Here is a 14,520-nt window from a genome sequence, read left to right as displayed (position 1 = left end):
GAAGAGAGAATCAGATCCCATTACATATGGTTATGAGCCACCATGTAATTTCTGAGAATTGAACTCAGGACCTCAGAATAGTCAAGTGCTCTTAATGGCTGAGCCATCTCTTCGGCCCCCTCCTTACTTAAGATTTATAAAGTCCCTGAAAAGAGTTAAATGTCTCACGTTGGGAATTAACGCTGTTGATGAGCTGGCACTGGAACTACAAACTTGGTAAAGAACTGATCTTTGAAGTACTCTTGCTAGAGGGTTCGTTTGAATCTCAGCCACTCTAATTCACTTGAGATTTCAGGTGTTGATCATGAACTCTTTCCAGAGTGAGAGCAGCTAAGCTTCTGCCTAGAACAAGGCAGTTTCCCATTATGGTCAGATGTGACTTAGCCCACAGGATCTTAGTCTGGCCCTGCTTCTATGGAGTAGCGACTTTTAGAACAAAGGAGAACCGGCCCTAAGACTGAAGAGCCCTGAGACATGCTGCTGTTGGTTTTTAGGTCAAGTAACTTGTTCAATAACTGTGCTCTTAACGTAGTTAGTATGTTGAGGCATCGTAGGTTCTCGAATACTTCTGGTGAGGAGCAGGGTGTTTTGTGCTGTTTCTGACTCTAGGTGCTTAACTCTGTGCCCTCCCTCCACATGCAGGAGTGTTGAAAGATACAGTTTTCATTTACAGTTTTTCAAGTGGATGGGTGGATTCCACAGAGGGAGGTTCTGATTTATAGGTAACTATTAGCATGACCACTTACCTGTTCAAGTTTACAGGTCATTATTTCTAAACTGGTTTTAACTCAAATCTTGTGGAGTGCAACTGGGGTGGGAAGAGAACAAGGAGCAAAGTAAACTTTCACAATCTATTATTAAACAGACTGTGGGACACTTAATGATGCACGAGAAAGACTGGAAAGGTCATCTGAATAAAAGATTATTTACATAGTAACATTTTAGAAGCAGTAAAATCACATTCAATTTAAGAGATATGAGAAACTTAAGTCATAAATCTGTCTCCAGCATTATAAATCTCAAGGATTATAAATCCCTCTGTGGAACACACCCACTCACTCCTCAAACCACGTGTTCTTGGGGGCCAGCAAAATGACTGGGCAGGTAAAGGGGCTTACCACCAGTCCTACAGGCCTGAACTGACTCTCTAGAGTTGTCTGTCTACACACAAACACACACACACACACACAAATAAATAAATAATATTACACAAATAAATAAATAAATAAATAAATAAATCAAGTAAAAATATTATAAAAATTTAAATTCCTAAAAACACTTGGTACAGGGATTTGGAAATGATTTTCTGTTATGCAGATAAGTTTTGGAAAACATGAAATCCAGGGCTTCACGTGTTTTACTTCATAATTTCATTGTGTTTGGTTTTGTTTTGGGAGTGCTGGGAATGGAACCAGAGCCTGGCACATGCTGAGCTCCTAGTGGAAGACAGAGCTCTGTCTCCACCATGACTGTCAGGTGGAGGTTCCAGGTACATTGCAGTCTGATGAACACTGAGCTTCTGGGGGTTTCTACGGTGGTCACCTGCTTTTTTCTAGCAAGAGGTCTGGCTTCCTTCTTCCTTTTTCCTTCTGCTCTGATTGTCTGCTTCTCTCTTTTCTCCTAAACTGGGCTAGGTACTGCTCTTTTCTTACTTTATTGTGCAGACGACTTTGTCACCAACTTAAAAGATGTATGATTTTTCCTGTCTGCCTGATCTGTGTCCTGCAGAGCAAGGGCTCTGGTGTCCTTATCTTTGTAGTGGGTAGATGTACACCCACTTGGTGCCAGCCGGTTCCTGGGCCTTCATGAGTGTCCTGAAATGTTGGTTGGATATGTGGGGTGGGGTGAGGCTCAACCCAGCAGGGCGTAAGTTGTAACTTTTGGTGAAATGATGTTGCGAATGATTTGCCATCCCTGAGCTCCAGCTTCTAGGGTTAAGGTAGAAGACCAGCTTACTTGGAGATCTTGTTACAGTGTAGAATGTGGTGAGTGGGTCTGTGGTGGATCCTGATATTTTACATCCAGACAGTCTCCCGGGGGAAGCCAGCAGTGCCAGTTCCCAAATTAAAAAGGACTGAGTAGTATGGCTGGCTCTTTTGTGAGTATAGTTGTTTTAAATTCTGAAGAAAAGCACAAACTATGTAATTTCTAAACCTGCCTCAGTTTCTCGGAATGCTGCGTGATGACAGGAAGTTTCCGACGTATTAATATCCCCACAGTTGACAGTGGTTTCATTGCTCCTACAACTTTGACTTTGACAAGTTAAAAATACTAAATAAGTGTCTGGGAAAGCATGTGAGTTAGCACTTGCTCCTCATCTAAAACACTGGGATGCTTCCTTGTTGAAGACTAGGCTTATGCTAATGAGGAAGCTGAGACAGAGAGACATGTGATCTCCCAAGTATAAATATAAGTACACAGACAGGCAAGCTGTTGATGAATCAATCCATCAGAGGAGGCGTTCTCAGTTGTCTCTCAGTCCTCCAGAAGGTAAGTCCTCTGTAGAGACGGTTGCTAATAAACTCTGGGAATGAGCCTTTTTTAAAATGTTGGTTCATCCCTCCTTCCTCCTCCCCTCCTCCCCTCTTTCTTTCTTTCTTTCTTTCTTTCTTTCTTTCTTTCTTTCTTCCTTCCTTCCTTCCTTCCTTCCTTCCTTTCTTTCTTTCTTTCTTTTTCTTTCCTTCACTTCATCAGAAAGCCATTGTATTTGATATGCAGCATTGCTAGTTGGGGCATTTTTAGCTACTCTTGATTCTGTGTACAAATGTCTAAAAGAAGTTGCATTGGTTTTAATGTGTAACTCCCTTTTTTTCTCAGCTATCCAAGGGATATGAATTAGGTACAACTTCAGTGTCCAAATGCTTACAGCCATGTCAGTGATGGATTCCAGTCACTTAGAGGCAGTGTTCGCTGGGCCTGAAACTGTCAGTCTCCTGGAATTCTGCATCCCTGCTTCCTACTTTCTGTACTTTCTTTTTTTACTGTGTGTGGAGGTTGAAATAGGATCTTGCTACATTACCCAGGCTGTGTTCTAACTTGTTCATCCTGCTTTGGCCTCCTGGTTATTAGGATTACAAGTGCCTGGCACAATCTAAAATTTTTTTCCTATAAAATTTAAATGTGGACAGAGGAAATTGAAAACCTGCAAGAAGTACCGTATGTGTTGTTCATAGTTGAATTGACTATCTTTCTATAATGAACTGGGGTTTTGTTTTAATTTTTTGAGACAGGACACCATGCAGGTTGGTCTCAGATTCCAAACGAAGCTCCTTATGTATTGAGAATGACCTTTGACATCCAAAAAGCTGAGCTTTCAGGCTTAAATGCTCCCTCACCTGCTTCTAATGTTTTAACCCCCAGAGAATAAAACACTGCGTACTATCAAAGTGAGCTAGAGCTAGTCTTTCTGCTGTGCGTTAGAGGGAAGCCATCGCCACCAATTTCAAATCACTTATAACCCTTGCATCTCCTGGGCAAGTTAATAGCAGAAGCTGCATGTAAATGATGGTAGTGGAAGTAAAAAATCCTTTAGGTTTGGCTTCTACCTAAAGAAAAGCTTCAGCAGCAGCCCGCCCTCTCCCTGTCGTGGAGCCTTGCTGGGTGGGCGAGGCACATTGTGTGCTGCACACTGCACTCTTTATTACTGCATTTATTTGTTTGTTTTTGTTTTGTGACAGTCTCTTACTATGTAGCCCAGGCTAGCCCAGAACTCCGTATGTAGACCAGACTAGCCTCAAAGTCACAGAGATCTTCATGCCTGTCCTTCCCAAGTGCTAGGATTGAAGGAATGCATGACTATGCCCGTTTCCTTTCTGTTCTTCCATCCCTCTCTCTCTTCTTTTCTCCCCTCCTCCCTTATTTTTTTTGGGGGGGGGAGCATATGATATCTAGTTAGAGTATCCTCTCCCCTATTATGTCTTTCTCCTTTTTTTTTGATATACAGTCTTTCTACCAATAGACGGGAGTTTGGTTCCCTCTACCTTCACCCCAGGGCTGGGCACTGAGTCCTTGTGTATAGTGTAGAGGAGGTCTTGGTGTGCTGTGAGGGTGGGGAGTGTCTTGGTCTCTAACCACTGCAGATCTCTTGAGCCTCTGCCACAGCCCTGCATTTTGACATTATAGTGTATACCACCACTCCTGCCTGGAAAGTAAATGGTGATTCTATATTGAACTCAAAGTTTTTAAAACAATGTATTAAAGGCATTTGCTACTTTTAAACAAATTTGTCTTTTGAGCATTAAGTTACCCAGACTTGACTTGTTACCTAAAACTTCCTTGTGCCCTTATTTGGAGTCTTTTTTTTGTTTTGTTTTTGTTTTTTGTTTTTCCAGATAGGGTTTCTCTGTATAACTTTGGCTGTCCTGGAACTCACTCTGTAGACCAGGCTGGCCTTGAACTCAGAAATCTGCCTGCCTCTGCCTCCCAAGTGCTGGGATTAAAGGCGTATGCCACCACTGCCCAATTATTTGGAGTCTTAAACACACCATCTTTGTTATCCTGAGGTGTGTGTTTTGTCATAAACATTGAGCTTTAGAATTTGCATTCAGATATCCATCTTTCTTATGAGTTCCTGCATTATGGCTACTGACATGACATTTCACTGAGGCAGTGAATGTTGGCAGTGCTTGGAATCCCAGCACTCGGGAGATAGACTGACTGATCAGGGATTCAGTATCATCGTCAGTTACATATTCTAGTATGAGGCCACACACATGCCGCCCCATTCCCCAAACAGGTGTCTCACTTCCAAATTACTGTGTGTGTGTGTGTGTGTGTGTGTGTGTGTGTGTATGCATATGTAGGAGCTAGAGGCTGATGTGGAGTATAGTCTTTAGTCATTGTCCACCTTTATTCATTTTATTTGTGCACATGTGAGGATAAGTGTGAGCTGGTGCACATGTACAGTCAGAGGGCAGCTTGCAGGGCTTGGTGTGCTCCTTGGGTTCCAGGGGTTGAACTTAGGTTTGTTTGGTGGCAAGCACCCTTATCTGCTGAACCATCTCGACAGCCCCCACCCTATCCCACCCCAACTTACTCATTGAGGCAAGGTCTCTCAGTCAAACCCAGAGTTCCCAGTATGATTAGTCTTGCTAGCCAGCTTTCTTTGGAGATCTGCTGACTCCACCTTCGAGCCTGGAATTATAGCAGTGTTTTACGTGGGCTCAGAGGATCCAAACTCAGGTCCTCAAGCTTATATAGCCAGTGTTGAATCACAGCCAGCCCCTAGACCCTTTTCTCGAGGTGCTAGTACAGTGTTTTATCCACAATAATGGTTACTGGTTGAGCTCTAGGTACCAGCTTGTCTCTGCACCCCCAGTACTGGGGTTAGAGTGAACTGTAGCACCCAGCTTTCACATTGATCTCAGGGATCTGAACTCAGTTCCTCATGCTTGTATGGTAGGCATTTTATAGACCAATGCATTTTATAGACCTTGGTCCCAGTTTTGTATTTTACGTTAAAAAGTATTTATTTTTGTTTATCTATATGGGTGTCTTGTCTATACTCGAGTCTGTGCAGCACACACATGCCTGGTTCCTGCTAGAAGAAGGCATTGAATCCCCTGGGACTAGCATTATAATAGTCAGTTGTGAGCTACAGTATGGGTACTGGGAATTGAACCCCCAGACCTTCTGGAAAAAAAGCCAGTGCTCTTAAGCACTGAGCCATCTCTCCAGTCTTTACTTTGTTTTTTAAAGAAAATATTTGCATTCTATACAGGGCAATGTCATTTTAGTATTGCCTGTATAAAGCATGATATGATTGAAACTTTCTGTGTTATATGTGTGCTTTGTCTGCACGTTGTATGTGCCCCTCTTGTGTGCCTGGTGCTGTGGAGGCCAGAAGAGGACGGATCATTTGAAACTGGAGTTACAGGTGTTTGTGAGCCACTTGGTGAGTTCTGGGAACTAAACCTGAGTCCACATGCTCTTAACCACAGAGCCATCTCTCTAGTCCTGCTTTATGTGAGTTTTAAGATCAGTACAACACATTTAGTATTACTTATAGGACTGATCTTTAAAAACCCAAATGTCAGTCAAACATGGTGGTACATACTTGTAATCCTGGTTCTTAGGAGACCAAGGCAGGAGAATAGTGAATTTGAGGATAGCTTTGGCTATGTAAAGAGTACCTATCTTACAAAAACAAAACCCAGCCAAACAAAATCTAAATATCTTTTCTGAAAAGAAGATATACGAGAATGTGGTAATAGCAAATCTCTTTGGTTTACCAGCTTTATTCTGGTTACATACATATATATAATTTCGGAGAGGAAAGCATTCTGTTAGACTATTCTCTTAGTGCCTAAGGTTCTCCCTCCATATTTTCACATGTATGTGTAGTGTGCATGTGCGCATGCATGCTCTGCACATGTGTATGTGGGGGCTGCACTTGTGTATGTGTGTGTCTAGAAGCCTAAGATAGATCCTCGACTATTCTTCCACTGTAACTGGTGAAGTGAGGAGGTTTCTCTGACAAACGCACAGTGTGCCATGTGACTAGACTTGCTAGCCAGCTTGATCGGGGAATCTCCAGGCTCCACCTTTGGAGGCTGGAATTACAGGTGAGCCACCCCACCCACCTGACATTTCTGTGGCTTCTGAGGATCTGAACTCAGGTTCTCATGCTTACCTGGCAAGGGTGTAGCCACTGAGTCATCTGTCAAACCCATGTCTTGAGGTTTTAACACACTATTTTATCTAAATAATTGCATGCCTACTTATGTTCCCTATGGTTTATCCTTAGGTCTAGCCATTGGTCAGTTATTTGGTTTTTTTATTGTCATAGTGTGGATTATCAAGCCCAGGGCCTTATGCATACTAGGCAGGTGTTCTAGCTCTGAAATATGTCAGAAGCCCTGGCTGTCAGTCTTTATTAGAGATCTACTTTTGTATTCTAAGTAAGAAATCAGGGTACCGGCATAGGTTGTTGATTTTTTTTTTTTTCTGTAGTTTCAGATGCGTTTTGGCTTTACCTATTTCGAATGAGAACTACCCAATATTCGAGGTTTAGTGTTTTTGTCTGTTAATCAGTTTCTAGTTAGACAAAAGTAATATCTATTCTACTTAAAAACAAGCAAGCAAACAAACAAAACCAAAATCAAGCTTTGCAAAACCCCAAATCTGAATTCCCTCCATTGTACCAACCCCAACAAACACCCTGTAGGGTCCCATTTGCTGGTGCTTCTTTTTTCTTTCACTGTCTCCAGCCTCCCTGGAGAAGAACAGGAAGACCTGCCTGTCTGAGGAAGTCCTTTGAAAGATGAGGTGCCTCCTGTCCTGGCAGCGCCGGCAGCGCTTTAACACATTACAAAAGTCACTTAAGGCCTTCCCTGCTTTACATTATTTCATGTCCTGGTTTTTGTTGCTTTCATAACGCAGCTTGTTTGTCGTGTTCTGACATATTTCACAGCATTGTTCTTCGTGGAGACTATTCCGTTTAATCTGAGCATATGTGTGTGTTTGTGATCAGCCTATCATGGAATCTGTCAGATTGAACAATTTGGCTGATTCAGTAAATATTCTCACACAACTTCTCACCTTACTCTCTAGCAGATAACTTTGAAATCTGTATGAAAGCAGTTATTGGTAATTTAAAAACCCAATTGTAGGAGCACACTGACCAGATCATCCTGTGTCAAGTCCTCACTGAAGCTCATCTAGATGACAAAAGTATCTCCACAGAACATCACTGTTTGTTATGCCCCTCTGAGAGGTGTGAGGTGGAGAGGAGGGATGACTACACACTGTACGTAGCCTATAAAACATTTCCTTCAGGGCTCAGTGGGAAAGCAAGCTTAGCTTGTGTGTGTGAGCCAGGCCAGTGCTCCCCAGCAGAGGCTGCGGCAACAGAGGCTGCAGCCAGGTAGGTGCTTGCTTATTTTCTGTTTTGGATGATGTTATATTAATTAGCTTGATGCTCATTCTTTTTCCCTTCCCTTCCCTTCCCTCCCCTCCTCCTTTTTGGTTTGGTTTGGTTTGATTTTTTGAAATGGGGTTTCTCTGTATAGCTCTGGCTGTTCTGTAACTCTAGACTAGGCTGGCCTCAAACTCTGAGATCCTCTTGACTCTGCCTCCTGAGGGCTGGGATGTGCCACCAACTCTGTTTCTTTCTTCCTTTATTCATTCATTCATTTCTCTCTCTCTCTCTCTCTCTCTCCTCCTTCCCTCCTTTCCTCCCTCCCTCCCTCCCTCCCTCCCTTGCTTTCTTGAGCAGTTACTATATAACAAATATCCTTTTCTTTCCAGATTCCCAAAACAGACTTACAGCACAATGAATAACCCCGCCATCCAGAGAATAGAAGACCAAATTGTCAAGTCTCCTGAAGACAAACGGGAATATCGTGGACTAGAGCTGGCCAATGGCATCAAAGTGCTTCTCATCAGTGATCCCACCACGGACAAGTCATCAGCGGCACTCGATGTGCACATAGGTACAGTGTGATAGATGGTGCTGCAAGTGTGAGAACCCGATAGTTTATCACAATTTGGTTTTTTCTTATTATTTTTAAGATTTTTTTGCTGTTTGGTTTGGTTTTGAGACAGGGTTTTACTCTGTAGCTCAAGCAACCTAAAATTCACTGTATTGCCCATGTTGGCCTCAAGTTTGACATGATCCTCCTGCTTCTCAAATGCTGGGATTATGGGTATAAGCCACCATGCCTGCTTATGGTATTTTGAGACAGGGTCTCACTATTAACCCAGGTTGGCCTGGAGCACATCTAATACGGTCCTGTTAGGCTTCCAGCTTAGGTGATTGTAGCTGCAAAGAAATTCATTTCATCCTTTAAGCCAGTTCTTATTTTCTCTGGTATATTTAACTTGCTATTTTATAGTTTCTTGAGTATACATTTCTTCTGTATGTAATGTCACTTAAGCCCCATTATCTTCTACACATATATATGCTTAATGGGAAAATATTTGTTTTTAATAGTGTTTTTTTTTTAAAATAAAATCTTTAATTTAGTAACATTTTAGTATTGGAGAAATAAGGTAATATTGAACAGATAACTACTGCTTACCTTAATGAAGTGTTTTGCAACTATCTAATTTGTTTTTTTCTTTGTTTGTTTTGTCTTTCTGACAAGGTCTTTGTTGTGTAGCCCTGGCTGTCCCAGAACTCACTATGTAGTCCAGGCTGCAAATATCTAATTTGTATTCAAAAGACAAAGATAGGAATATATAAAAGACATAACTAAGGCAAAAGAAATAAAATATTCTGCTTAAAATGTCACAGCTTTACTGGGTATAATGGCACACTAGCAATTGGGAGCGGGAGGCAGGAGGCTTACTGCAAGTTGAAGACCTGCATGGGGTACATAGAGAGACTGTTTCTCAAAACAGCAGCAAATAGAAAATTAGAAATAAGAAACTTTTGTAACTCCTCAAACCAGACTTCCCAGGGACATCACACAATTGGCCCATGTTACCCCCCAGGTGACGTCCAGGAGAGAACTAGAGTCTAGGTCTTCTTGTTTACTACCTAAATTATTTTCAGAGCACCTGACTCCCTCTGTGCATTGTCATGTTAAGATTGTCAAATCACTTATAATTAATCTTTATTTACTAGCCTTTATTTTTATTTATTTATTTATTTATTTATTTATTTTTGGTTTATCGAGACAGGGTTTCTCTGTGTAGCCCTGGCTGTCCTGGAACTCACTCTGTAGACCAGGCTGGCCTTGAACTCAGAAATCCGCCTGCCTCTGCCTCCCAAGTGCTGGGATTAAAGTCGTGCACCACCACCACCCGGCTTACTAGCCTGTAATACTGAGAAGTGATTATGTCTATATGTGTTTCCTCTTTCAGGTTCACTGTCAGACCCTCCAAATATTCCTGGCTTAAGTCATTTTTGTGAACATATGCTGTTTTTGGGAACCAAGAAATATCCTAAAGAAAATGAATACAGCCAGTTTCTCAGTGAACATGCTGGAAGTTCAAATGCATTTACTAGTGGAGAGCACACCAATTATTATTTCGATGTTTCCCATGAGCACTTGGAAGGAGCCCTGGACAGGTAATACTGAGTGCCTTGTAAGTTAGTGAACTTTGTACAGTTACTAACATTAATAAAAGTAATTATTGTTTTTTTATAAAGATGACATCACTGTTTTATAGTTTAACAAAGACATTGTAGGTCTGGTGATCAACTGGGTGCAGGCCCTTGCCACCAAGCTTGTTGACCTAGGTTTGCTCTAGGTTTCCACATAGTGGAAGAAGAAAAATGACCCTGACCTCCATGTGCGTTTCCCCTCTCCTCCACCCTGCCCAAGATAATCAAGTAAAGTAGCTTTATTTAAAAGAAAAGATGTTTTGCAGGCAGGCATGGTGGTAAATACTTCTAACCCCCCAACTCTGTAAGCAGAGGTAGATGGAGCCCCCTGAGTCTCAGGCCTGCCAGGACTACACAGTGAGACCCTGTCTTTAAATTATACATATATGCTAGGTGGTGGTGGCATACACATTTAATCCCAGCACTTAGGAGGCAGAGGCAGGTGGATCTCTGTGACTTTGAGGCCAGCCTTGTCTACAGAGTGAGTTCCAGGATAGCCAGGGTTATACAAAGAAACCCTGTCTTGAAAAACCAAAATAACAATATAATAACAGCAACAATAATAAATACACACACAGACACACACACAGACACACACACACACACACACAATTATTTTAACCAATGCACCTCCCCACCCCGACTGTGTTTTATAAAACAGAAAAGGTAATGAGAGATGCCACATATTTACTTCATGGTAGAAGGAAAATAATGACACAACTGTAAACTGGCCTTCAGGCCTATAAAATATTATATTGACTTATAAAATCCTCACTGGCTTCCTCAGTCTAACTGGTCTCGCATCTTTAACACACGGTGAAGAGCCTGTGACAGGACCAGTTGCTGATGGCTCAGCCGCAGGAATACGTGCTGCTTCTGTAAAGGATCTGGATTTGATTCCCACTACCTACTTGGTGGCTCATAACCATCTATAACTTGAGTTCCAGGGGATCCAACCCCCTCATCTCCCTTCTTCTGGTACCAGACACACACGTGGTACACATGCATACATGGAGGCAAAACACTCATAAACATTTAAAAAAAAATTAGGAATTAAAAAAATATTAATTTGGAACAATGTCACAGATCTCTTTTAAAACACACTTAGTGTTCCAGAATGCTATATCTTATTGTCTTTCTCTTTAATTTCATACTTTTCAATGATACTTAGTGAATATAGAATTAAAAATAAAACAAAGCAAAATTCTGTGCACCAGTGTGTGGGTGCCAATAGTTTGTGTCAATGTTATATTCGTATGCAGGCATGTGGATGCCACAGAGTACATGTCGAGGTCAGGCGACAACCTTGCATGTCGCTCTTTGACTTCACCATTTGAAGTAGTCTCTTGTCACACAAGGCTGGTGGTCTGCCTGCCATCCGCCGAGGAGCCTTGGCATGACAGACACCTGGTGCTGCTGTCTGCTTTATGTAGGTTCTGGGGATCCCGAGTCAGGACTTCACCTTGCACTGGGAGGCACTTGACTCACTGGGCCACCTCCCCTGCTCGGATGCACACTGTCTCCTGCCGTTTCAACTCTAAGGGTGTCTTGGAAGTATTTTATGGACGAGGCTCTGTTAGGACAGCACAATTTCTTTTATTAAAAAAGATTTAAATTACTTGGATGTACTTTGAGTGTGCATGAGGGTCATGCACATGCCACAGGATGCACATGAAGTCAGAGGGCAGCTTGTAAGAGCCCCTTATTATCTCCTTCCACTGTGTGGATCCTGGGGATTGAACTCAGGTCATCGGACTTGGTGGCAGGCACCTTTACTTCTAATTCATGTATGTGCATGTGTGTACACCAGAAGAGGGCATCAGATCCCGTGGACTACAGTTATAGATGTTCTGAGCCACCATGTGAACTCAGGACTTCTGGGAGGGTAGTCCCGTGGAATCAAGAAAGGTATATTAGTTGCTTATATTAGAGTTACATACCATGTTATTTGTCGAATTGATGCTTATTAAAAATTCACAGACTATTTAGTATTTCATAAGAGCTCGTAATCATGACTTAGTCAGACTGCTGTGACATGCTTGAGCTTTTTCATTGCACTGTTTTTTTCTACTAATTAAAGTTTTTCTAAAGTTCAAATCACACCTTTTAAAATTCAAGTCACTCAATTTGTCTGTCCTGAGGTGCCTGAGTTTTAATGAGATTCCACTGCAGGCTGTACATTTAATATTTCTTAATTATTTAAAAGAGTTATATGTATGTGTGTATGTGAATATGTGTGTGTGAGAGAGATGTGTGGTGTGTATGTAATATGTGTGCGTAAGGGTATATGTTAGTAGTAAATGTGTGTGTGATAGGAATTTCTAACTGTAATGTGTATGTGTTAGTGTGTAAATGTGTGTGATGTGTATGTGATTGTAATGTGTGTGTATGAGTGTGTGTGGGCATGTGTGAGTGTGTGTTGGAGGTAGAGTGTGTGCATATGTCTTGATGCATATACAGAGGAGAGAGGACAACTTTTAGGATTTGGTTTTCTATTCTTACTGTGGGTTCCTGGTATTAAACTTAAGACTTTTAGGCTTACATGGCAAGTACTTTTACTTGCTGAGCCATTTTACTGGCTACACACTTAAGATTTGACAAAGAATTATCAACTGCTTTTCCCTCTTTTGAAGAAACTTAAGTTTCATAGACACGTTAAACTGTAAATCTTTTTTTAAGATTTATCTATATTTATATGATTACACTGTTGCTGTCTTCAGATACACCGGAAGAGGGCATTGGATCCCATTACAAATGGTTGTGAGCCACCATGTGGTTGCTGGGAATTGAACTCAGGACCTCTGGAAGAGCAGATGGTTGCTCTTAACTGCTGAACCATCTTTCCAGTCCCCCAAACTGCTAATCTTAAATAGACTGCAGCTGTCTTTTAAGGTCAATTTTGACCTTTTGATGTTAATATATTGATATTTTCACTAATTTTAGCATCTCTGGAGAGATCAGCACTTCTGGATTTATATATGCCCAATACTGTACTTTTCTTCTATTGTTTAGTAGTTCTTTTATATTTGTTTTTCTCAGAACAATGGTACCCCCCACCCCCAATCCACAGTTAAAGTAAGACAAGGTCTCACTATGTTCTTGGCTGTCCTAGAATTCACTGGGTAGACTGGCCTCTAACTCAGTGTCTGCCTCCTGAGTGCTCAGATTAGAGGTGTGTACCACCACACCCTACCCTAATTCCCCTCCTCTGTCTTATGCATTCTAGCAAGTATTGTATCCCTGAGCTATGTCCTCAACCCTAATTTCTTCAGGTCTTATATAACTCATATTAACTATAGGTTTCAAAAATATTTTAAAAGCTCTTGTTGTAAAGTCACAGTTCTCAAGTTGGTAATTCTGTTTTATGTTTTTAGGTTTGCCCAGTTTTTCCTGTGCCCCTTGTTTGATGCCAGTTGTAAAGACAGAGAGGTGAACGCTGTCGACTCAGAGCACGAGAAGAACGTGATGAACGACGCCTGGAGACTCTTCCAGCTGGAAAAAGCTACCGGGAATCCCAAACACCCCTTCAGCAAATTCGGGACAGGTTTGTCAGCTTTGTGCATCAGCTGCTGCGCTCCTAGGTCTCACTGAATCTCACAGGTTCCCTGCACAATAGTTTCATAATTTCTTGTTCCAGCTTGAATCCCATTCAAGTAAGAGTCCATGTATTTCAGGAGTGGCACAGTTCGGAGCCATGTATGGTTGCTATCCGGGGCTTCAAACACACTGTGCAGACATTCTCCACTAAGCTACACCCTGACTCTTTGTCCTTGTCTTTTTGAAACTGGCTCTTGCCCTGTAACCCAAGCTAGCTTTAAACTTCAAATCCTTCTGCTTTAGCTTGCCTACTGCTGGAATTACAAGCAGTTACCCGGAAAGATTATTGTGCTTTTAAAAATACTTTAGTTAGCCGGGCAGTGGTGGCGCACGCCTTTAATCCCAGCACTTGGGAGGCAGAGGCAGGCAGATTTCTGAGTTCGAGGCCAGCCTGGTCTACAGAGTGAGCTCCAGGACAGCCAGAACTACATAGAGAAACCCTGTCTCGAAAAAAACAAAACAAAACAAAAACAAAAAACAAAAAATACTTTAGTTATTATAAAATATAAAACAATGATAATATATTATGTAATATACTTATACATTTGTTTATTTTCTAAATTAATGTCTTTGAGTTTAGACACTATTTCCTATACATACAATAGATCCAGAGAAATTGACTTAACTATAGAATTAGGTGTCTGTAGAAGTTACAGTTAGAGAGGTAGGCATAGTAGTTTCCTAATTGTACTCTTACAGAAATCTTCTTTCCGCCTTCCTCGGTTTCTCCCTTCTTTCCTCTTTCTTTTCCTTCCTTCCTTCCTCCCTCCCTTATTTTTTCCTTCCTTTGTTTCTTTTCTTTTCCCTCCCTTCCTCTCTCCTTCCCTCCCCCTCTCTTTCTTCCCTTCCTCTCTCCCCCCTCCTTCCTTTCT

General features: G+C 41.7%; 1 protein-coding gene across 1 annotated transcript in view; it reads left to right on the top strand.

The window, feature by feature from the left end:
• Positions 1–14,520, top strand: part of Ide (insulin degrading enzyme) — a 95,874-nt gene that overhangs the window by 21,984 nt on the left and 59,370 nt on the right. Inside the window, exons 2-4 of the mRNA XM_028773473.1 lie at positions 8,248–8,432; positions 9,808–10,015; positions 13,426–13,595. Coding sequence (XP_028629306.1) covers positions 8,248–8,432; positions 9,808–10,015; positions 13,426–13,595 — 563 coding nt within the window. The remainder of the gene's footprint in view (positions 1–8,247; positions 8,433–9,807; positions 10,016–13,425; positions 13,596–14,520) is intronic.

Source organism: Grammomys surdaster, unplaced genomic scaffold (genome assembly GCF_004785775.1).
Source record: "Grammomys surdaster isolate TR1022 unplaced genomic scaffold, NIH_TR_1.0 229, whole genome shotgun sequence".
Taxonomy (NCBI): Eukaryota; Metazoa; Chordata; class Mammalia; order Rodentia; family Muridae; genus Grammomys; species Grammomys surdaster.
Note: the sequence above shows the minus strand (reverse complement) of the source record. Positions and strands in the feature narration are given on the sequence as shown.